The sequence below is a fragment of the Zootoca vivipara genome, chromosome 6, assembly GCF_965207765.1.
Source record: "Zootoca vivipara chromosome 6, rZooViv2.hap1.1, whole genome shotgun sequence".
Lineage (NCBI taxonomy): Eukaryota > Metazoa > Chordata > Lepidosauria > Squamata > Lacertidae > Zootoca > Zootoca vivipara.
Window position 1 is genome coordinate 4,112,774 of NC_142589.1, and position 25,240 is coordinate 4,138,013.

At 46.5% G+C, this 25,240-nt stretch overlaps 1 protein-coding gene across 1 annotated transcript; it reads right to left on the minus strand.

Annotated features, from left to right (window-relative positions):
• Nucleotides 1-5,097: 5,097 nt before the first annotated feature.
• STAMBP (STAM binding protein) lies at nucleotides 5,098-24,748 on the minus strand. Its single transcript, XM_035120357.3, has 10 exons — nucleotides 24,684-24,748; nucleotides 21,928-22,143; nucleotides 16,699-16,774; nucleotides 16,163-16,258; nucleotides 14,613-14,937; nucleotides 13,103-13,227; nucleotides 10,118-10,255; nucleotides 9,113-9,225; nucleotides 7,168-7,267; nucleotides 5,098-6,083 (listed from the first exon to the last, which is right to left on the minus strand). The coding sequence occupies exons 2-10, from the start codon at nucleotides 22,128-22,130 to the stop codon at nucleotides 6,027-6,029; spliced, it is 1,233 nt and encodes a 410-aa protein (XP_034976248.3). The 5' UTR covers nucleotides 22,131-22,143; nucleotides 24,684-24,748; the 3' UTR covers nucleotides 5,098-6,026.
• Nucleotides 24,749-25,240: the final 492 nt, after the last annotated feature.

The window sequence follows — 25,240 nt, forward strand, 5'->3', positions numbered from 1 at the left end:
GGGTTTGGGGGATCCATCTGGGAAATGTCCTGAGTCCCTTCTCATTCTGGTGGTCTGGTACCCAGTGAGAGTTAGAATCTAACAGAGGAGGTTGCCGGACTTGTCAGACAAATGTCTTTGTAAGGCATTGAGCTTAGCTGGCTGCTGAAGTGTCTTCATTAGCATCCCAAAAGAATGAGGGGGCCTACAGGCTAAGGGTGGGTCTTTCCTCCACCCCCCTCACCTAGCTGCTGGGTAGAAGAACAAGAGCCAGGAGGAGCAAGGGTGAGCTGAGCTGGAAACAGGAAGGAAGCTGTACAGGCTCAGCCACACCTCCATTTGCCCCACTGCTTTGCCCCAGGAAAACCCACGGTTTACAGATGAATCAAACCAAATGGCAATTGGGTTTTTCATGGAAAAACCCTTTCAGTGGTCAAGAGTGTGTTTTCCTGGGGAAAGCTGCAGGGCATGCAAAACTGCTCACACCAGTGTCTAGAAAGCATGGGGCAAGCAGAAGTCTTGATGAGCCCAGAGACCTGCTTGCTCTGGGCTGGATCCAAATGGAGAATCAAGTTCTAATGGCATCTTAATGGTGTGAGCCCCTCCACCTTATGCTCAGGTTGTACAAGGTGTGACGGGAAAGTTTGGTGAATGGTCACAGAAATCAGACAGTGAGAAATATTCAAACATACACACCTTACAGTAGGCCCTCTCTGACACAATGCATCGTTGACAACAATCGTAGAACTGCTGGAAACTTCTTTTCGTACTGCTTTCAGCTCCCTTATCACAGCAGCTTGGATGTGTGAAAATGTTGGAAAATCTGTGTGCCCTTTCAGTGCAGATTTCAGTTTTGGAAAAAGAAAGAAATCCAGTGGGGCCAGACTGGGAGAATATGGAGGGTGGGACAACTCAGTAACAATTTCACGCAGAATATGCAATTCTTCCGCCATCATTCGGATGGACAAATGCTGATTCCACATCAATAACTCATGAACTCTGTTGACATTTGCCGCCCTTCTGCTTGTCGGCAGTCTGCGAGACTGAGGATCATCTTCAATGGTTTGTGGCCCTTCACGGAAATGCTTACACCACTCATACACTGTCTTTCAAGTTACAGCTTCATCTCCTTCCACAATTGTGAGCATTCCCTGGGTTTCCGATGCCAATTGGATGTTCGAATATTTCTTGCTGTCCGATTTCTGTGACCATTCACCGAACGTTCCGGTCACACCTTGTATATATGTGTAAATAAAACCATAAATCCTGAAGACGCCACTGTTTCTGCTCGCCTGCATTCTAAGGAAACCAACCCTGAGTAGGTGCCTGGAACCCTCAGACTGACACCTCAGAAGTGCGGCTGAGGTAGAAGCAGCCATTTTGCAAGTGAAGCATTACGGTAGATGTTCTTTATACACTTCTCTTTGTTTTTGCTATGATTTCACTTGCAAGCTGGCCCACTCCACTTCAGATCAGCCCCATTCCCAGTTTGCTATCTATAATAGGAACACAAGAAGCCCCTTATTCAGGGGCAAAGCTAGGCTTTATTTCACCTGGGTCAAAAACTCAGTTTGGTAAACCCCCCCCCCCGGCCATTTGCATACACACAGAGAGAGGCTGGGAGCTTCAATGGTGCACCTGTAGAGGCTTCACCCAGGGCGAAAAATACCTGGCTAGCCCCACCCCATCCACAGCTACAGCTTTGCACCAAGTCAGTCCATTGCTCCATGTGGCTTCTACATCCAACTTCTACGTAAAAAGCAGATGCCCAACCACTGAGCAACAGTCCTTCCTCTGGGGGAAGATCTACCTCAGGGTTAGACAACCTAAGGCCCGTGAGCCAGATGTGGCCCAATCGCCTTCTCAATCCGGCCCATGGACGGTCCAGGAATCAGCGTGTTTTTACATGAGTAGAATGTGTGCTTTCATTTAAAATGCATCTCTGGGTTATTTGTGGGGCATAGGAATTTGTTCGTGTTGTTGTTTTTTCAAAATATAGTCCAGCCCACTACATGGTCTGAGGGACGGTGGACCGGCCCACAGCTGAAAAAGGTTGCTGACCCCTGATCTACCTAGTCAGGGGTGCCAGACATCCCCCCTGCTTTCCAGGACCACCTTGCCCACTGCAGTCCTGAAATTGGAGGGCTTTTAGGCTGTCTTGTGCTCAAGCAAAGAAGGAAGCCAACACCCACTGAGCTGAACAAGAAGGGGGTCCTTCATAGAAACCCTGGGAGCTTTTGGGCGAAAAGACAACACTTGCACATGAAAGCCCCAAACCCTGACAGGCAGTGGACAGCCTAATAAGGAAGCATTTGACCCAGGCAGCCAATCCAGCTTCCCCTCGCAGCCGCACCACGGGCGCTTGGTATCCCAGCATCTGCCACTGGAATGGAATGCAGCTGCAGCACCAAGAGAAGCAGCAGAAACCCATGACACAAAACAGGCCAGCATGGAAGAAGGAAGAGAAGCTGCAGGGAATCCTTGGCATCTCCTAGCAGGCGGGGAGGGGGGGGGAGGAGGCTGTTGCTCTCCCAGGTTCATAGCCTGAGCTCCAAAAGCAGTAAAACCACACTTCCGGGGACTGGCCCAGGGAAGCAGCTGCCACTGGGCGATGCCTCCCAAGCCTCTCACACTAGAGAGCACTTTTCAGAAGGTTTGTGCTTTCCAGGAACCCCGTGCCACGCCACAAGCTGGCCAAAGAACTACTGTTCTCTGCTGTGAAACCGCACTGCAGTGCAAAGGATTCTGGGGCACAGGTGGCATGTGCCTGGGGTGGGGGGAGCGCCTCAATTTACGCATGTGTGTGCATATGTACACACACACACACACACACACACACACACAAAATATGTACTTGTACACCAAACAGTTTTTGTGTCCAGAGTACAGAGACCACTGAGAAAGACAGAGGTCCGAACATGTTTGGGTTCTGTGATACTTTGTGAGTTATATCTTTTTAGAAAAACAGCCATGAATATTTCTAATGCAGAAAGACTGGAAATCTAAATATAAGCAACTCTATGATTTTTTGTTACTTTTTATTAGATGCTAGTGATTTTATGTTTTTTTTGCGATTGTATTTTTTGTAAGTTTTTCAATTTGTTTTAATGCTGTATTTTTAAACTGTTGTAACCCACCCTGGGATGTTACAGGGAAGGCTGGGTAATAAATAATGGTAATAATAGCAATCATCACCATCATCTGCTCCCATTGTTTATATTTTGTCAGTATGCTGTGTTTGTGCTCTTTTGCTTTGAATATAGGCAGATATACATTGTCCTTTTTTAATTTAATTGAGTAATTTCGTTGTTCCCGCAAGGGGACAATGACAATAAAGATATCTTATCTTAATTGTCATTTGATTCCATAAAGTTTTTTCATGTACAAATTTATGTTAGGTTTGCAACTATTTTTAAACCAAACCTGCATTTGATTACCTATTTCTGAATTCTTATTACTTTTTTTTACAATGTATTTGTCTTCTGCTGGTCCTCCTGCCGTGCCTGCCAATGTGGTTAATGGAACGGAGGTTTTTAACCAGAAGTTGGAAAGCCACCTGTAGAGATTCCTTAGTTGTGATGCCTGCATTTCAGGGGGTTGAACCAGATGGCCCTTTGGGTCCCCTTCCAACTCTACAGTTCTGTGATGCTGACCCATCACCAAAGGCGAAGTAAGATTCAACTGCTGATCAGATTCTGTAGGGGGAATGAGAGGGTACCATCTTGCCCTTTGTCTCAGGAAGCAAAATTACTTGGGCAGTGCTGTGCTGGCTGGGGCTGGTGGAAATTAGAGTCTAAAACAGGCACCCCCAAACTGCGGCCCTCCAGATGTTTTGGCCTACAACTCCCATGATCCCTAGCTAACAGGACCAGTGGTCGGGGAAGATGGGAACTGTAGTACAAAACATCTGGAGATGCCTGGTCTAAAACATCTGGAGGACACCAGGTTGAGGAAGGCTGATCTAGATGCACACAGAATTCATGTGGGGTGTTTGCCAGGCCAGCTAGGCCTCACCCAACACACACTCACATTGCATGGGAAGAGATTTAAGAAGCTGCCACGGGAATAGGCTTCATCTCCTGGAGCTCCCAAGCCTAGGAGCCCCTCTTGCCAACGGTTCTCACTTGCTTTCACAGCCATAGTTTGTAAGCTTTGCAAATATTGATAAAATAAATGGCTTCTTCCCATAGTGCATGGCTAAACTATGGGACTTACTTTTTATTCAATTCCTACTCAGCGTGCTTTAAAACAACTTCTGCTGCAAATTCCAGAGCAACTCCAGTTCATTCTCCATACTGCAGATAGGAAGGGCCTCTGGTGGGAAAGTGGCTTAATGACAGCCCTGCAGTGCGGTTCACACTGAATAGGAAAAAGAGGAACTTTTCATTTTGCTAGATTCAGGGAGGTAGCCATGTTGCTCTGACGCAGTCAAAATATATATAAAAATAAAATAAAGATAAAATATTTATTTATTTATAAATATAAATAAATAAATATATATTTTTAAAATATATTTTCTTTTTGCTGTTATCTTTTGGGGTATTGGGGGTGAGGTTACACACTCTTGCGCTGGAGCCAACTAATAAAATAATAAAAATATTGAAATTCTCCATTGATTTTTCTTCTTCTTCAGGTAGCACTCACTTCTGTACCTGGGAGTCTTGTAGATGGCTTTTCAATGTGAACCAGGGCACGGCCTATGCAGACAAGGAGATGGGTCTTCTCTGTCTGCTTCTTATCTTTGTGTCTCTTCCTCCCTTCCCATCTTCTCCATTCTATTCCCCCTCCCAGCCAGCAGTCAGTTCCCCAGTTTCCCCTCCGCTCCCAGTAAGCATTCCATGCCAGAGAGTTGTAAATGATGCTTCTCACCCACTGATCTGTTCTCAGTTTACAGACTGGAAGAAGCACCTGCAATCAAGTGACAAGGCGGGGTGACGAAACACAACCTGCAGGGTAGGGATAGGGAACCTGTGGCCTTTGGGATGTTGCTGGACTACAGCTCCCATCATCCCTGGCTATTGGGCAAATGCTGACTGGGGTGGATGAGAGTTTAGTCATGGAACATCTGGAACATACATTGGCTACACCTGCTTGAGAAAGAGAGAAGCGACATCACACTTATGTTCTTTTTATAGGTGTATTTATTATTTAAAATATTTTAAACCTGCCCTTCATTGCAATGTGATACGAGGACAGGGTACAGGTACCAGAGTCATTTTTCCAACAGTAAACCCATTTTTAAATCTCTACATCGAACTAACCCTGTCTAGGCCTATAAGTTGCTGGTCTAGGCCTTAAAGCATTACTTAAGGGGTTGTCCAACTTGAGTTAGATGATTCAGTGCATATCGGCACTTGCTGGAACTGAAAGTTCATAGCACAAATCAAGTGCAGATCCATCCTTTGGCAAACCATGCCAAGAATGGAACCAAGAGGCTGTTTATGGAATCCCTTCCTTTGGATTCTCTTTTCCTATAACTCTCTCCCTGAAACGGAAGCCTGGAAGAACTTGTGATTTATTTATCTTTTGAAGAATTCCTGACAACAAAAAACACAATCTTCCTGCATATGCTCATTTCCTTCCAACGTAAACATCATTTTGTTGTTGCTCAAAAGAAGTTGAGCTGTTGGCACAGCACTTGGGGAATCCACCAAAGCCTTCCATCGGTGTTTATGAGCTTTGGAGAAAATTCTATGTTTGCAGCTTGAAAGGGAGGAAACAGATGAATCTATGCGCTCAGCATATCGCAAACAGATTTTTATACCGTAGGTTATTAATTTGCTTGATTTTTTGATTAAGGTTCAGCAGAGTAAAGCCTGAAGAGGATCAGTGAGCAGCCGAATACTACTTGAATTAAGTTTAGTGATATCTCCTAACTTCCTCTCTCCTCCCTAATTTAATAACTGCATGAGATCAGAAAGAATGTGAAGCTCTTGTGGTGTTACAGGGAGAGCCTTGGAAATTGCTGCGTAGAGGGGGTATTATTAGTCATCATAAATTAACGTAGAGGACAGCTAATGGCTGCAAAAGGCATGAAGGCATTTGCTTTATCGAAGGTCCAGTACCATCACTTCCTGCCCCAGGATAGTCACGTGACTGCAGGTCTGAAAGGGAAAAAGGAAAGAAAATGAAGGCCACAGCAGTCAAGAGCAGGTGGGGTGACTAAATTCAACACAATGTACAGGCAGAAAGTGATACTAATTGTACATGGTGCATGGCAGTCTTAGAGTATTCCAAGTACCTCAACGTCACCGGCAGATTTCCCCTTCAGTGAGAGGTTTAGGAACAATGTGCTCCCCACCCAGCTGATCTGGGTTCCCATTACACACCCAACTCCCAGCTGCCTCTGCCTCAGGGCTCCATCCCAGATTCCCTGAATAGGAATGGGAGCAAGGGCTAGCCCTGGGAGAGTAAAGCACTTCAGAAGCTCTCATTTGTTGCAAGAGTTTGTGCTGAGAATATCTTCTGCAGTCAAAAGCTCCAGCACCCCCTGGAATTTCTTTTTCCTGGCTGCAATCCTAACCTTTGAGTAAAGGTAAAGGGACCCCTGACTGTTAGGTCCAGTCGCAGACGACTCTGGGGTTGTGGCGCTCATCTGCCATTATTGGCTGAGGGAGCCGGCATACAGCTTCTGGGTCATGTGGCCAGCATGACTAAGCAGCTTCTGGCGAACCAGAGCAGCACACGGAAACGCCGTTTACCTTCCCGTTGGAGTGGTATCTATTTACCTACTTGAACTTTGACGTGCTTTCGAGCTGCTAGGTTGGCAGGAGCTGGGACCAAGCAATGGGAGCTCACCCCATCACGGGGATTCGAACTGCCGACCTTCTGACCGGCAAGTCCTAGGCTCTGTGATTTAGACCACAGTGCCACCCGCATCAAAACTTTGAGTAAGCCCCCTTAAATTCAACAGGACTAACTCCTAAACAGGCATCAGGACTCCACTATAAATTCTGTTATTTTTAAGCTGGAGAGAAAGCCACACCGTCCTGCTTCACTGGCAGTTTTCAGCACTACACAGAGAAAGAATCTCAAATAGTGGGGAGAGAAAGAGGAGACATTCTCTGATCCTAGCAGGCATCAAAACAGAAATTGGATAAAGGCTTTCCTGTCAGCATGCCATTGCAGTACAGGTAGGATTTGGGGGAATCAGCAGGAACCAGGCCAATGCACTTTGGATATACTTACTGTAAAGAGTGGGGGATCTTTGCTATGTGGATGGAACCCTTTTTGCCTACAGGAAGAGATCTCTTCCATGCCATGGTCTGTCAATTTAAAGAACCCAGTCCTAGAAAGATTGTAAATAAAATCACTTGTAGGCCTCAAAACTGATAGCAGGTTTTAGGTAGACAAGTTTTTTGTAACATATTTATTTAAAGCTCAAATCATTAGCACTTCTGGGTTTCCTACATGTTTTTTGTACATTTTTAAGGGTGGTTTTTTGTTTGTTTTTTAAACAATCAAGTGAGGTATAAATTTAATAAACTAAACCGAACTGAACTACACTAAAATAAATAGTATACATAGAATATTTTCGGTATCTGTGGTCTCTTCCAGTGGATGGGATGAACCAGACATGCCTTTTATATGTATGAATGTGTTTTTAGGGTTATCTCCATTCTGATTTTAATTTTTGTACTATTGAGTTACGTTTTGTAAAAGAAGAAGTGACTAATAAGTGCATATAACACCACAAACACCCCCACCACCACCACCAGACAGTCATCAGAAAGTCATGAAAAGAACATAGCATAAGAAGAGCCCTAAAGGTAAAGGGACCCCTGACCATTAGGTCCAGTCGTGACCGACTCTGGGGTTGCGCGCTCATCTCGCATTATTGGCCGAGGGAGCCGGCGTACAGCTTCCAGGTCATGTGGCCAGCATGACAAAGCTGCTTCTGAGAGAACCAGAGCAGCACATGGAAACGCTGTTTACCTTCCCGCTGTAGCGGTTCCTATTTATCTACTTGCATTTTGACGTGCTTTCAAACTGCTAGGTTGGCAGGAGCTGGGACCGAGCAACGGGAGCTCACCCCGTCACAGGGATTCGAACCGCCGACCTTCTGATCAGCAAGCCCTAGGCTCAGTGGTTTAACCACAGCGCCACCTGGGTCCCAATAAGAGCCCTACTAATTCATAAAAATTGGAAGGCAAATCACATAGATACAGGAAAACGGGAGAGAGATCTGCAGATGGAAATCCCAGAAGAAGTTTGGAAATTCTTATCTGATAGCTAAGTATTTAAGAGAAAATTGTGATGAAATGGCTGCATAACAGCATTGGTTGTCACGGAGGAGTAAATGGGCAGGAGGGTTAGGCAATGGGAGGCGCTGGTTTGGCAAAGACAGTAAAGGAGATTTCATCTCTGTCTGGTGAAGAATGTTGGAAGGTGAGAAGATACTGAAGGATGGTATTGTCATAAATATGAGATACATGAGGACACCAGATCTCAGTGATCACGGGCAGGAGGAGGAGCCCAAGAGCAGCATTCCCCCCATCTGTGATTCCCAGGAGCGGTACTCAAAGACCTGGTGCCTCTTTTGATTTCTATGTTACTATGACTAGCAGTCAATGAGTCTTATTTAATTATTTAGAAAGAAATCCTAGAACCGCTTATTATTAACACAATCTCCAAGGTGGGGTGAGGAACGTATGTTCTGGATGGAAGCACAAGGATGCAAATTCATCTGTTAAATGTGCATAACCCCCTTAGTAGAATCTAGCTCCTCCTTGCACCCTTAATTCCCCCCCCCCGGCAAATTGTCCCAATTTTCCACAATCTTTTAAACTCTATTGAAGTCCAGCCTGGGTTATCTACATTTCTTATGGTTATTATCAGAGCTATTTTTCTAGAAAAAGAGGTGCCAGAGCTCTCCATTAACTTCTCCCTTGTTCTCTTAGAATAGCAATGGCACCCACCTGAGAGGGGCCGGAGCTAAGTTCCTGTGAGTTCTGGCTGAAAAAAAGGCCTGGTTAATATTATTTTAAAATTCCCTTCTACATTCCTCCTAGGCCTCACCTGCCCTCTCTTCTTGGCCTAAGCACCAAACCTGTGTTAGAATTCGGTGCCCAATGGAATGAACATACGGTAGCACATGTATTTAGTCTGCAATACAAATAAATTGAACACTTACTCCTGGTATTTTGGTGAACAAACAATAGCTATAGACTCCGGCAGCATCATCTGATAGGAGCAGTGCGTATGTAGATCTACACTGGAAAGGAAAGCTGTTTGGGTAGGATGTGTCTAAATAAGGAGGGAAAAATTAAAATCAAGCTCCTGCTTCTCTAAGGAAACATCAATACGACCCTTCATAGCTCTTTATCAGAGTGATCCCCTTCCCCACCCCCTCCCCAGCAATCTAAGGCCAGACTGGGAGAAGCAGAGAATAAGCAGGTCCAGGGCTGACCCACTGCTGACCCCAAATATTTGGATGCTCGATAAGTAAATTGAAATGTCGTCCTGCACCAAGACTAGGACACAGAGCTCAATCTGCAAAGAAGTTTTCCTACGTAAGCTCCACTGAAATGAATGGGAGCTGACTAAGAGCATAGTCAAGGATGGTAGCCCTGGGATCAGACAGATTCAGCGGATGGGTGCGAGGGTGTGGTCAGGGCCAACCAAAGACATTTTGCTGCCTGAGGCCGCAAATAATTGTCCCCACTATGTCAAGATATTTTGGAACTGGAGGCAGAAAATCCCACAAGAACCCCCCACCCACCCACACAGAGCAATTCAACAACAACAGTTTGCTGCCCTTTCATGACACTCCAAATTAGCTGCCTGAAGCAGCTGCCTCACTCTGCCCAGTGCTACAGCTGGCCCTGGGTGTGATAAGCACCAAAGAAAATCCACTTGGTAATTCCACCCCCCTCCCCACCATACACAGGCATACAAGTATAGTCACAATTCACTGAGAAGTTCTACTGCACAAGAGGAGCACACTAGGGTTTTGCACCCCCCAGCAGCAGGTTGCTTTGGGACCTTCCACAAATCTCTGAATTTGTCTTCTGCTCTACAGCGGGCAGCAGCCAATCGCTTTGCGGGGAAAGCACAAGAACCTGGCAAAGACTCAGCCCGTAACAAGTACACCCACAGACAGGCTTTTGCACCTGGAAGGCCTTGAGCAAAGGCTTACATGGATCCATCCCAGAGTGATAAGGCTGTACTGATCCTGGATCAGGAAGAGCTCCTCCTCGTTCTCAGTGTTGCAATAGTCAGGGCCCCCGTGCTGCTTGGGGATGATGACATGGGTTATTGTGAATTCGTTCTTCATCTGCAAGACAAAAAAGAAGGGCAAGGGGGCAAGGAAGAGGAATTAGCAACAGCCAACAGTGCTTCCATTCAAACACCACACAGCCCCTGTGACATAAACATAATGGCTTACGAATGGAATGGCTCAACAACACACTTCCAGCTTCAGAGACATGAGAGACCTGGACAGCTTGGATGTTTTAGGGAATTTCAGCTTTCCCTCCTCCTCCTCCTCCTCCTCCTCCTCCTCCTCCTCCTCCTCCTCCTCCTCCTCCTCCTCCTCCTCCTCCTCCTCCAATTACTGCTCACTTCCTGGTCTGATTTTTCAATGCCCTCTTGCCGATCCTACCAGCCTCACCTGCACTGCAATGGACAGAATTAGATGACCCTTGGGGTTCCTTCCAACGCCACAGTTCTATGAACTAGGCTGTACCTCCCCTTCTGATAAAAATGCCACGCTCCTCTTGCTGTGTAAGGATTTCCCTCCAATTCCCTGCCTCCTCTATCACCCATATTTTTATTCCCTTTCTCTTAGCAGGGATCTAGGTAGGAGGGAGCCCATGGCACAGCCCCCACAGGTATGCCCCTCACCCGCCAACACTCCAGTAGGGACTGAGGCAGTGGGCAGCAGACATACTCTGGAGGAGTGCCCATTCAAATTCCCCGCAGTGCTTCCAAGATAGTGGTGTTCCATGGTAAATTAAAATGGCAGCTCTCAGACACATCTCCCACCCCTGGGACATTAACTTCCCATGCTCTAGTTACAGGTGGGTAGCCATGTTGGTCTGGCATAGTCAAAACAAAATAAAAAAAATTCCTTCCAGTAGCACCTTAGAGACCAACTAAGTTTGTCATTGGTGTGAGCTTTCGTGTACATGCACAATTCTTCAGAATACTTCCCATGCTCTGTTTGGGGCACTGTGCAGCACCTGGATGCAGCTGCTGATGCAAAAATGCATCTGAAGGGTAGCTCAAGGCAGGCACCACTTGTGGGCCCTGCTGGGGCTGCAGAAACTGACTGAGATGTGGCTAACTGATCGACACCAGCATTTATACACGGCGTTCCCATAACATGAGCAACCCACGATCAATGATATAACATGTCATGGAATAGAATCATGGAATTGGAAGTGACTACAAGGGCCATCCGATCCAACCCCTTGTAATCCAGCTAAAGAATCACTAACAGATGGACACCCAACCCCTGTTTAAAAAACCTCCTATGAAGGAGAGTAGATAAATCAAATAGATAAAATAAAATTTAGAAATATCCGGTATAAAAAGACAGCAACATGTCATACCATAATCAGAGAACATTGAAACATTTTTAGATAGATTAAAAGGGCAAAATCTGCCTAGATTGATTAATCTCCCACCTAGAGAAGTTTAAGGGAGGCTGAAGGTAAAGAAAAATGGGTAAAATTGGCTTTCTGGCTATAGTGTAAAAATATAAAAGTCAAGCTGAGAAAAAAAAACACCCTCAAGTGTTGGATGTTGCAAATATATTTAAGAGCTTCATTTTAAAAAATTGAAAGAAGTGGTCCTAATGCATTACAAACTAAAGCAAAGGTTGCAGTACATCATTTTTTTTAAAAAAGATTCATTTATCATTTTACCAAAACACATTGAAGCCACCATAACCTTCGAAGGTGTGAAACTATAAGCTGTACAATCCAATATCCAGGGCAGCATCAGTCTAGGGTGGTATTATAGGCTCCTGCCACTGGTGAAATATTTGAACATCACCACCACTGCCTCTGGGCTGTCTTTTACCTCTTAGCCCTGCTGCCCACTCAGTCTTGCTGCTTCTCCACCACTCCTGCTGACAGCACACACCATCTCTTGTCTCTAACTCAGGGGTCGGCACACTAAGGCCCATGGACCGGATCAGGCCCACATAGGTTGTAAATCCGGCCTGCACTACAAAGCCAGAACCCACCACGAAGCTGAGACTCCCAGTGATGGCGAGAGGAGGAAGAGGCCAAGCGGCGGCGGCTCTGCCAATCAGACGCCACGCCTCAGTTTACCTCAGCGGCGTTTGATTGGCAGAGACGTCCCCGCGCCATGCTGAGGTAAACCAGGCGTGGCATCTGATTGGCAGAGCCGCCGCCACTCGGCCTCTTCCTCCCGTCCAAAGGAAGGCAAGGCAGCGCCCACCGCCAGCTCCGGCTCCTCCCGCCTTGCCACCTCTGGAAGTCCGCTTTCCCTTCCCCGCCAGCTTCCACCTGTGCCGCTAGGAGATGCTGCGTCTCAGCGCATAGCCACACCCTGCCCTGCCGTTGGATGCACGTACACCAAGAGCCCTAAAGACACGCTTACTTGCAAGTAAGCCACAATCGTTTCAAGGCCGCTTGTTCAGCGCCTGAAGAACTGCTCAAGCCCACTGAGATGAAATGCGCTACGGATCACGCCCCTGGGAACATAAGCGCAGTGGCTGGCCCCCCCTCGCCTCTTCTTCCAGCCCCCAGCCCCATGCTGCTTCTCCAGCCCGCCACAAGATCTGAGGGACAGTGGACCAACCAGCAGCTAAAAAAATTTGCCGACCCCTGCTCTAACTCTTATACAAGGTCTCCTCCAAAAGACGCCCCTCAACAAAGCTGACTTATTGCAACTTGTATCTTCTCAGGGTGAGTTTTTGCAAGAAAGAGTGTTCATGAACGTTCCATGACTTCACATCAGCACAACCAGTTTTACATATGTGCAACAGCTTTGATATATGCACCCATGTTCTTTAAGTGATGCAAAGCAAGTTAATATTAATAATCTCCAAGTAATATAATATTTCCAAGTAATCAAATCAGCAATTTGAGAGTCTTGAAACAGGGGACTACCAAATATTGACATGTGATTATCCCAGACATCACCTTACCAGCTTCCCACAAAGGATTCCACATGTCTCTACACCCCTTGCAGTGTTTGCATCCGCCAACTGGAGGAATTTATGACAGAGTTCTCTGGGGACAGTCACATGGCGAAGTCCTTCCATAGTAGTATCTGCAGAGAGGAGAGGAGAGGAGATTTTGATGTGCCATTTCACAGGCGTATATCAGGCCTGGTTCTAGGCTAAGCTTTTACCCTGAACTGCTAGTTCACTATGAGTGTGTGTGTGTGAGGGAGGGAGGGAGGAAGGGAAGCATTCAAACGTATGAGTCAATGCCTGCAGTCTGAACTGAATGGTCCAGACACAGATTTACTACATGATCTGTTGTTTGGAAAAATAGGCCGCAGGAAGATTGTTTTGAGACCAGCATTTTTTAAAAGGGCCAGTGGTTATTTCAAACAGAATTAAGAGGTAGCCCAAAGTTACTGCTGGTAAGTGGATGCACATCTGGAAATAAAAAGCTCAGGTGTGCTGCATAAGGTCCAAAAGCCCTTTCCAATATGTGTGTCACCCCTTACATTCCACAGGGAGGGACCGACTAACAGAACGCATGACCATCGTTCCACTGCAAAAATGTATCTATGTTGCAGGATTCTCTTTATTTTAGGACTGCCTTCTGAAAGAACAGGTAATATTTTCAGTGAGCAGGTGGAGGAAAATTTAGGGGCGGTGAGAATGAAAGGTGGGCTAATATTCAAGGATTAAGTTAGAACCCCGGTTTCTCCAATCAACCACTGAAGCCCACAAACTTGTTGGGTCCTTGGAGAACAGCTGTCTTGTCACATCCTGCCCCTGCAACTGGCCACTCAGTTGCGCTGGGTTCCACCCAACAGTGGGAGGAGGCTTGACAGCGCCCGTTGTGCCCCTTCAAAGGCCCGATGGGGCCTAGTCACAGCTGTGGGAGAGCCCAACAGAGCCCATCATGCTGCAGAATAGAGGGGGGCGGCCCCCTCAGTGAAAATTTGGGGGGCTGGCTCCCACAGCCCCGCGTGCATGCACACCTATGGTCACTCTAGAGCATGAGGGCAGGGCAGGAAATAAGACAGGCTTGTGAGGTGGCTCAGCTTCAGATGGCAAAATAGTAGCAGAGGGATCTGTGTCTTCTGCAGAGAACATACCAGATCCTAGAATCAGAATTGTAGAGTTGGAAGGAACCCAAAGGGTCATCTAGTCCAGTGTTTCCCAACCTTGTGCCTCCAGATGTTTTGAGACTACAATTCCCATCATCCCTAGCTAGCAAGACCAGTGGTCAGGAATGATGGGAATTGTAGTCCGAAAATAGCTGGAGGCACAAGGTTGGGAAACACTCATCTAGTCAACACTCTACAATACAGAAATCTGGGTCGTCACAAGCAGGGTTTTAAGTGGTACAAAAGTGGTGTAATTTAGTTTTAGAACATTCTCACATTGTAGGTGAGGGGTTTGTTCATGTTTTGATGTGGAAGGGAAGAAGATCTGTCACCCAATAGCCAAACAAGGTGGGTCAAGGCATACTCACTGGTTTCTGGGATTCCCAAAGCTCCAGGTTTCAGAGACCTGTCCACAGTGGGGGGTTTGGGCAGCCCTCCTCCTCCACTGGGGCTCAAGGGCTTGAGCACGCCAGGTACCAAGGGGCAATCCGAGGTGTTGGGGGTTGGCTTCCCAAACTGCTGCTCGATTTTCAGGCGCTCCTTCTCCAGTTCCTGGCGCCGGATCATTTGCTCGAATGCACTGAATTGCTCCTGCTCGGCCTGCTGCTGCTTCATCCTGGCTACCCTCTGCCTCTCCTCCTCCAGCTGCTGCTGCAGAGCCAGGCTGCGGGCAAACTCTTCCTCTTGCTTCTTCTGCATCAGGAACATCAGACAAGGGAACCAGGTGAGAAAAGTTGCAACACAGGCAGCCCATTGCAGTCCTTGGGTCTCACAGGCAAAAGCAGATTTAAAAAGAAATCTGGCTGCTGCATTCTGGACCAGCTGAAGTTTATGGACAATTCTTCAAAGGCCACCCCATGGAAAAGCACATCACTATAATCCAGGTGTAATTAAGGCATGCGTCACCAGGGCCAAACCAGCATTTTCTGGGCACAGGCACATCTGGTGTACCAACCTAAACTGGGGAAAGGCATTCCTTGCTGTGGCCATCACTTGAGCATCCAGGCTCAAGGCTGGATTCAGGAGAACGCTCAGGCTATAATCTGAGATTTCATGGGGTGTGTTACTCCCATTGACAACAGGCTAAACTTCTATAAGCAAGACTATCTCATTTATGCTAACTTCAAATTTGTTCCCCCCCCATCCAGTCCATTATTGACCTCAAGATACCAGAGTGGAACCTCCATAGCTACTCTGGATGAAGATGGAAGTATTAGAGATTTCCCCCCCTGAATACCAGTTGCTGGAATAGGGAGAGAGACCAAGGGTAGCTGGGGTCAGGGGCGTAGCAAGGGGTGTGTGATGGGGGCGGGGTGCCCCAGGTTCCACTCTCCCCGCGAGCGAGCAGCTGCCCAGTAAAAGCCTCGCTTGGCGGCTGACTGCTCGCTCACTTGCTCAGAGCGCGCTTTGCTTCTTCCTGCTGGGGCGGACGTGCTCTGGCCCGCCCCTCACCCTGGAACAAGCAAAGCGCGCACCAAGCCGGTGAGCAAGCAAGCTGCAGGCTCTAGTGCTGGGATCCTCCGCTCACGGCTCCGCGAGCGGAGGATCCTGGGCAGCAGCATCCCTATACGGCACTCAGGCGGTTAGCCAGCGGCTCCGCTGTGTAGCACGCATGTGCGGAGCCGCTGTGTATGGTGGATGTGTCATGCACGTATGATGCACGTGTCTTGCACGGGGACACCACACATGCGTGCTGCGTGGCGATGCCCCGCCCCCAGGTGCACGCCCATGGTGCCGTCCTAGGTGCCGGAATGCCTTTGTCCACCCCTGGCTGGGGTACAGTGCTGGGATAGCATGTCAGCTTCATTGTTTGACCAGGACCAAACACAAACAGACCCCAAACAATCATCATTCCCTGCAAGCTGTGGTCTTCAGAGGCACAATTTGGAGCTCATGCATTTCTCCTCCTGTTACTCACTTTTTGTACATTGTACGCTGCATATTCTTTGTTGTATCTTTCTAAAAGCTCCTTTTTCAGCTCTTCAGCTCTAGGAAATGCAATTTCTTTTAGTTTCTGGGTGGAGAGAAAGTAAGGATGAAAATCAAGTTATTTAGAACTCAAACTGAAGCTGCTATCAGTAGCAGTGTGACAATATGAACCATTATTAGAGGGGCCTGGGACAGTCTGCCAAGATGTTTCCCTAGGCAAGCCCCACTAAAATAAATCAGAGCTGTGCAAGAGCACAGCAAGGAGAGGGAATCAGCACAGAAACTTACAAGGAAGGGTGACACACTTCTTAACGCTAGCGCTCTCTCTCTCTCTCTCTCTCTCTCTCTCTCGGGTGCCTGCACGCCTGCATTTTGCAACATAATTCATTGCAAAATAGTTTCTATATATGCTTGTGATAGACTAACAGCTTCTTCCTCACTGCCAGTACCTGGGAAGTGCAGCAGCGTTTCTCTAGGAAAATCTTACAACAGATGTTCCCCATTACGACCAGTGTGGCCACTCACTTTTACTGTGTCTCTCTTCTCAGGAATGATAGCAGTTTTGTAATCGCGATGCTTCGGGAGCTTCTCTATGAAGAGCCTGGGAATAGAGAGGACAAAGCAAGTGAGAACAGGCAGCTGAGATGTAGGAAGGAGAACCATGATCAAACTTGGGATGTTACAGCATTTCTAGGCCCAATACAATAATCCTAGTTACAGGTAGGTAGCTGTGTTGGTCTGCTGTAGTCGAAACAAAATAAAAAAATTCCTTCCAGTAACACCTTGGAGACCAACTAAGTTTGTCATTAGTATGAGCTTTCGTGTGCATGCACACTTCTTCAGATACACTGAAACAGAAGTCACCAGACCCTTATATATAGTGAGAGGGTGGGGAGGGGTATTACTCAGAAGGGTGGTGGGAATGGGTGATTGGCTGATAGGTGTGGTCTTAAGGTGCTACTGGAATGATTTTTTTTATTCTGTTACAATAATCCTGTGTGGCTAAGATCAGGCCTACATACCCTGATCACGGGGGGACTCTAGATCAGAATTTCAGTTTACATTTTCTACAGCAGAATTCCAAGACACAATCCTGCTCTCCACCACAAACTAAAGACATCCCTTTTCCAGCAGAGGCACTCCATAGGAAACTGCATCACAAACAGACTCAAAATATAACATCTAGAGCTTTGGGTCACAGGATCTTGCTCCCCAAGAGAAATTTGGCTCTCTGCATACAAAACAGTCCCTGGGCAAAAGCTGAGCTTTCTGTCACTTCCTTCTTCTAATGGAAATGGTCACCAGTCAGGTACTGGAGCAGACTATAATTTGCAAATCTGGATAGTCTGTTCCTCCACACAAGCAAAGACCATGGGGATTATTTGTTCAAGGGAAAAACTGGCCTGCCAAGTAGCATCAAAGCAAAGCTCAAGCCTACTTCAGGCACAAGTTTGCATAAATGGAAATGGTTCAAGCTCCTGCAGATAATGGACAATTCAGTTTTCAGCTGCAATCTTATTTTAGCAACTTAAATGTACTTTCATTCTGATGCTGATTTAGGCCAGGATTGGTCAACCAGGAGTTCAGTCTCCAAACAACTTTATCCAACCCCTCCAAATTCTAAAGAAAACACAGTAAACAAAAATGTTTCTAGGTTTACCTCAGTTTTATTGTCTTGCTACTGCATTTGCCTTCTGGAGAGGACCCTTTGGGAAGCACATTTGCCTCTCAGTACCTCCCCATTACAGTACAACCTCCCATCATCTAAGCAAATTTGCTCTGCACCTATGAAGCACTTGGCCATGGCTGTGCCAACTTCATTCAAAAGTCTGAGCATCCCTGGTGGGATCAGGTTGATTACTGAGCAACCCTCCAAAAATGGATAATTTAGGCTAAGCTATGCTTAGTCCTTCAAGACGAGTTCCCTCACAGTAAGGACAGCCCGGTACGAGGCCTGACAAAACAGAAACACCATTTATACTGCAATCCACACAGTTTCCTCACTGTTCCTGCATTTGTTACTGCAATGGCAGAATCACAGTTTGAGGATTTGTTTAGTTAAAGGAGGCTTACGTGGCTGCCAAGAGGGAGCAGAGCTGGAAGGGATCCACCAAGTTTTACACTTAGCAGGTCCCTTGGCCAGTTTCTCTTCCCAGAAATGCCCATAAAAGAGGAAGCATGGAAGGTTAAGCAAGGCTGAAGGTGATGCTAATCAGGAAAAAATGTACTGAATGTAATGGGGCTGGAGCAGGAAAATTGTGCACAGAAGATGCCTGGGTAATGGTGGCAGCCACAGCAATTGGAAAGGAGAGAAGGCTGCGCATACCAGCCCCCTACTCCCATTTTTGGAACTACCAAGAATTTAACATTCGCTTAGAGAAGTTTTGAAACAAACTGTGAAGATGATTTTCAGCATATTAAAGGATTTCAACAGCACCTGAAACCCTAAAGCTGCAGCCCTATGAACACTTACTTGGAAGTAAGCCCTAACAAACTTGGTGGGACTTACTTCTGAGTAAACGCCCAGAGGCCACAAACTAGCCCACAGCACTAAAGGGGGTGGGGTGGGGTGGAGGAGCTCAATGCAATATACTGGACTCTGGAGGAAGGCAGCCAAACACATCCAAGACAAGAAAGAAAGGGCATTTTGCTTGGGAACTGAATGAATGTAAAGGTTGTGAAAGCGTGTAACTGCATGGGAGGTTCCTGCGATATGCATGACATCACCACCTATGAAGAGTGCCAATATCCCTTCTTGGCTACAAGGAAGGCTGCTCTTGTGGAATCCGGATCCTGAGGGAGGATTTTGAGGTACTACTAAAAAACTGGCTGAACTGTAAAGCAACTTTTAATGTTACTGGAAAAACCCCAACAGCACAGCTCACTAGAAATTTGATATTGTCTCCTAGGAGTATGAAGATTCCCACTCCTCCACCCTGCTTTGACTCCCAGATCTCTCAAAGCAAACTTAGAAGATATGTGGCATCTTAACAATAAAAAACAGGCCTTTGATTGGGTAACCTTAAACTGCAACTCTAAGCCAGCTAGCAGCTTTTCATTCAAACACTGAAGGGGAAATGTGAACCTCACGGCTCAATAATCAGTGAATGCCAGCAAGTGAAAATGAAGGTCCTCTTTCCCAGGGGAGGAATGGAGGAGGATTCTTTTGGCCTAGTAAGAAATAAGCTGAATTGAACGAGGAACTGAAGCTACATGTCAATATATGTGGCCATGCAGACAGCTGTTTGAGGCCAGTTACAGACAGCTAACTTCATTGGCTAACAGTCTGTTTCTGAGCACAATTCAAAGCGTTGGTTATGGCTTGTGCCCAGGCTATCTGAAAGATTGTCTCTCCCTAAGATTCTTGAGTGAGCACCTTCTCTCGGTCCCATCAACTTAAGGAGGTCGGTTGGTGAGACAGCCTTTCCTGTGGCTGCATCCAATTTGTGGAATTCCCTCCCAGGAGAGATTAGATTGGTTCCCTCTTTGCTATCCATCCACCAGCAGGCTAAGACCTTCCTATTCAGACAGGCCTTTAAAAACTTAAGGTGCAGACAATTACAGTCAGGGCAAGTTGCACTTTAATTGCCGGTTCTAAATGTGCTCTGATGGTGGTGGTGGTGATAGTTTGTTATTTATATGTCCCCGGCCACTCAGGGCAGCTTCCAACAAATTAAAACACAATACGACATCAAACCTTAAAAACTTCCCTGAACAAGGCTGCCTTCAGATGTCTTCTAAAAGTCAGATGGTTGTTTATTTCCTTGGCATCTGAAAGGAGGGTGTTTCACAGGGCAGGAGCAAGTACTGAGAAGGCCCTTTGCCTGGTTCCCTGTAATCTCAGTTCTCTCAGTGAGAGTTTTTTAATTACTGTTTTCAACTTGTTTGTTTCTATAACATTGGTATTTTACAATGTTGTTTTCAAATGTTGCAAGCTCCCTTGAATCCCAGTTTGGGAGAAAGGAGGGATATAAATTAATAAATTAAACACACAAACCTGGCAGATCCTTTGATACTCAACAATCCAGGCAAGTTAGTTTTTGTTAGTTTGGCAGTCAGTGCTACAGCGTAGAGCAGGCATTCCCAAACTCGGCCCTCCAGATGTTTTGGGACTACAATTCCCATCATCCCTGACCAATGGTCCTGTTAGCCAGGGATGATGGGAGTTGTAGTCCCAAAACATCTGGAAGGCCGAGTTTGGGGATGCCTGGCGTAGAGACCTCCCTTGAGCCTGCTTGCTGATAATTACAAAAACTACTTTTCTGGGTTAAAAGAAACTCATTTGACTTTTCATCCTCTTATAATAGAATCAATAAGGTCCCTCTCCCCACCCACAGAAGTAATTTTTACAGCATTCACACAGCCCCAACCCCCCACAGCTGTTGTATTAATGACTATTGGGAGTGATGAGCAAAACATGGTGCTTTTCATGCCCAAGACATTACAACAGTGACATGTTCGTTTATCTTCCCCATCCCCACTGTGCTTGTACCATATTTTATTTTGTTTATAAAAATATTTCTATATTGCTATGACATAAAAGAAACTGCATTAAAGTGGTTTACAGCAATAAAATATAACAGGCATGTCCAACAGGTAGATCGCAATCTACCAGTAGATCAGGGGGTTCCTGTTAGATATCCCCCCTCCCCCCGTGATCTCCTTACAAAGAAGAAGAAAAAAAGCAACAAACAAACAAACTTTGGCTTGCTAAAAAAGAGCTCCACAACTTTGTCTTACTAAAAGAAGCTCAACAACTTTGCCTTTCCTAGAAAGCTCCACAACTTTGGCTTCCTAAAAAATGTTCAACAACTTTGGGTAGATCACTGCCAGTCTTTTTACGACAATGGGTTTAACAAAGGTGTCCCATGTTTTTGGTCCAATGCCCCCACCAGCAGTCTGGCCCCTGCATTCTGCACCAGCTGGAGCTTCCAAACCAAACCCAAGGACAGCTCCAGTAGAGAACTTTACAGTAATCTAGTCTTGAGGTTACAAATATATGGACTACGTTGGTCAGGCAATTCTTGTCCAATGTCCAATGGTTGCAGCTGGAGAACCAGACAAAGCTGGTAAAGGACACTTGGGCCTACTCAGAGTAGACCACTGAAATGAATGAACCTAAGTTAGTCATGTATTTCATTTTCAATTGGTTTACTCCAAGTAGGACTAACTTTTGATACATCCCATAGGCCAGCCTGTTGATCCAGCTAGCTCAGTATTGTCAACACTGACTGGTGGCATCTATCCAGGCTTTCAGACAGGCAACATTCCCATCACTACCTCTGGGTATAGGGTGGTATATAAATTCAATTAATAACAACAAAACAACAACAACAACAACAATAATACCTGGAGAACCCAGGGGTTGAACCTGGGACCTTCTGCATGCAAAGCAGATGTTCTACCTATGAGCACTGAATGCACATCCATTACCAGGCTGGACACTTGCCTCATCTTTGAATCAAGATTTACAGAACTATCCACAAAGATTAAAATGCAGTCGAGGGTTGATTTGACAGGTTGCTTAGATAAACCCTTAGGCTCAGGGTTGGGATGAGACAAAGTCATCTTCTTCTTGCTGATTAAAAACTTAGGTGAGGGAAGAAGCCAGTACTGGCACACCTGAGTCACAATAAGTAACTGAGCAAGAATCTAAGCTCCATCTGGCCCAGCAGGTTTACAATACAAAGGTACTTAACAGGCTTATCAGAACAGAGATTCTTCTGTTTTTACTGAGCAATGCAAATTTCTTACGTGATGTACTTGTTGTACAATATAAAGGCACGTTCAATGTTGCCTTCTTCAGAATAGATAGTTGCCATCCGGATGATCTCGAGTCCAGAACGATAGTACCTCCGAGGTGGGACATCTTCATTCACCTCCACACTGCTGCCCATTTGGATAAGACCCCTGACCCGGTCCTCTGGGGGCAGGCTGACATCTGCGTGGTCAGGCATAGGGGGTCAGTCTCTAGAGAGAATTGATATGACCGGCACTGAGATCATTTGTATCCAGATAAACCCTCTAACAGAAATCTCTGGAAGATATATGGGGACATGGACTGTCATATAAACTTAAGCTCTAATACTTGTGTAACTGAAGAATGCTGGTGAAAACACATCTTATAACTATAATCCAATAAGCCTTAAGGTCAGTGCCTCAGGTATTAATTATAAAAAGCATATCAACAAGCATTTCCACTACCAGTTGTGTCTTCAGAAGCAGGAACTGGATACAAGAAGTTGTTTAAGAGACCAAATTATAAGGAAATGCTAAATTAACTTTAGTAGGAAACCTCCCTTTCGCTACTAGAACCCCCCCCCCCCCAATCATATTGCTGCAGGTCAGGAAATAGCTTTTATACGGACTAAATTATATTTTAATATATTGGGGATTTTTTGTACTTTTAATGTTTTATTATAATAATGTACTTTTTGTTCACTGCCTTGGATAGAAAGGCAGCCTTTAAGTATAGTTCCACCTGGTGTAGTCAGCTTGCTGCAGGCACAAAAACGGATGATGCTACCCTTCATTTTTTAATGCTGGAATGCTAGGAGCTGTGACTTCCAACCAGCCTCCCTTTTTCAGCTGCTGATAATAAGCAACCTTTCCAAATAGCTTTGCCTCAGGTAATGTGTGCATGTGGGCTTTTTATACTAAACTGTGACACTCAACTTGTGCTGTACCTCTCATTCACTAGATGAGCATTCTATACACACTACTCTTGGTGCCTCTGCTACAGAGATTACACAATCGTCTTTCTAAAGTCTTTTTGCACTGAAGTCCAGACTGATCCTCCAACTGAAGGCACCCAGATCAACCTGGGATATTTTGGACTACAATTCCCATCAGTCCCAACCAGCATAGCTAATGCTTCCATCAGGCCCAGAATCATACAGCAGCACAGGCTTAAACTGGTATCTGAAGAAGTGTGCATGCACACGAAAGCTCATACCAATAACAAACTTGGTCTCTAAGGTGCTACTGGAATGAATTTAGGCTTAAACTGTGAATTTAGGCTTAAACTGTGAGTTATATTCCAAAACACCTGGAGAACATCAGGTTGAATACAGGGAGTATTTAAATTGGTGTTGAGGATTAGAAAGAAAACTCGATATGGCATTCAAGTCCTACCACTGCTAGCAAGACAACAGGCAAGCCTTGGGCAACTACTCACTGCCCCTTGTTCCAATGCCAGGAAATCACACACGGATCTCCTACCACAATCCTGAACATGATGCTGGGCTACAGTTAAGTTAACCTATGGCATTCGCTGCAACAGGAGATAGTGATGGCCACCAACTTGGATGGATTTATAACAGAATCAGACAAATTCATGGTGAAGGTAGTGACCACTGACTACTAGCCATGATGGAGGCTATGCTTTCCCCCCACATACCAGTTGTTGGAAACCAGAGGAGGAGAGAGGTCCTGTTGCACTCATGTACTGCTTGCATATTCTTGGCAGGTATCTAGTTGGGCACTTTGAAAAAAGGATGCAGGACTAGATGGGCCATTGGCCTGATCCAGCAGGCTGCTCCGTGGTGAGCCTGTCAGAGAGTAACTGGCCAAGGAGCTTCAAAGCCAAGTGAGGATTTGAACCTGGCCTGGTCCAACTATCTCATCACTACACCACTCTGGCTCTCTCACTGCTGAGATCTTATAAGATCCTTCTAATAAACACATGATTATTGTCATGATATCTGCAGAGCTGGAGAAAAATCATTTCTGGTGAGCAGAGGGTGTGCTGATGTGGCTCCTTTGAATGACAGCACTCCAATTAGGACAACAGCTTGGAGCAAGGCTAGTCAACATGATGCCTTCCAGGTGCTGCTGGATTCCCAACTCCCTGCAGCCCGCATGGCCAACGATCAAGGGTGATGGTCCAACAGGGGTACCCTGTGTGCTGCCAAAATTCTGCGCCCACCCCCACCTCTCGTCTTTCATTCTACAGTACATCACTGTTGTGGCATCTGCTGCAGGTGCCCTTGAGGCTCCACGCCCAGTGCTACTGAGCAACTTGAGCTCCTCTAAATCCACCTCTGGACGTCTGATGGGCACTGAAGGACCGTGAGAAAAAGGTCCTGGACTAGGCGGTTCCTTGATCTGGTCCGGCTGCAAGGTTTGCCTTGTCCTCTTACTGCTCCCCTCACCCTAACCATAGGCTGCCACCGCTGGGTGGTAGGTGGCGGGCGTCCACTCCTGGAGGGTTTTATTATGCATTTTGCTGTTATGAACAGCCTTGGGATCTTCGAGGGAATGGCGGCATACAAATTTAGTAAGCAAATAAGCAACAACAACAGTCCTGCCTCCCTCCCCGGCAGCTGAGCCCGGAGCCTTCGTGAGCCGGTCAGAGGCGGGCTGCTGCGCCGACGCCTCCCGCCCCCAGGACTGCGAGAGAAGCGGCGAAGAGTTCGGGGCGGGTGGGGTAGAAAGGCTCGCGGGGCAGCAGCAAAGCAGGAGCCACGGCTCGCGGGGCTCCTAGGCCGCCTTCGAAGCCTCGGACTCACCTGGGGTTGGGGGCGCGGGCCGGCTGTCCTGGCTGGGCTGCACAGACCTGCCAGCGACGGTCGGCGGCAGATACGGAACAGGAGCCACTTCCGGGAGGCTACTTCCGGCTTCTCTAGCCCGGCCCTCCTGCCACAGAGATGCCGCATTGTATTTCTAGAGAGATACAGTATATATTTAGGCGAAGGGTCGCTACTTAGTGTCGATAGGCGCTTCCCCTTCCCCATATGCACACATGCCCGTGCGGAGGTGAAAGTGGCTCATAGAAATAGGGGTGGTTTTTTTGTTGCTCGGGGGATTGCAAATTTTTAAATTCATTCCAGTAACACCTTAATACCAATTGCAATCGTTAACAGTCAACAGGTTTACCACACCTATCAGACAATCACTCATTCCCACCACCCTTCTGAGTAACACCCCTCCCCACCCTCTCACTATATATAAGGGTCTGGTGACTTCTGTTTCAGTGTATCAGAAGAAGTGTGCATGCACACGAAAGCTCATACCTATGACAAACTTAGTTGGTCTCTAAGGTGCTACTGGAAGGAATTTTTAAATT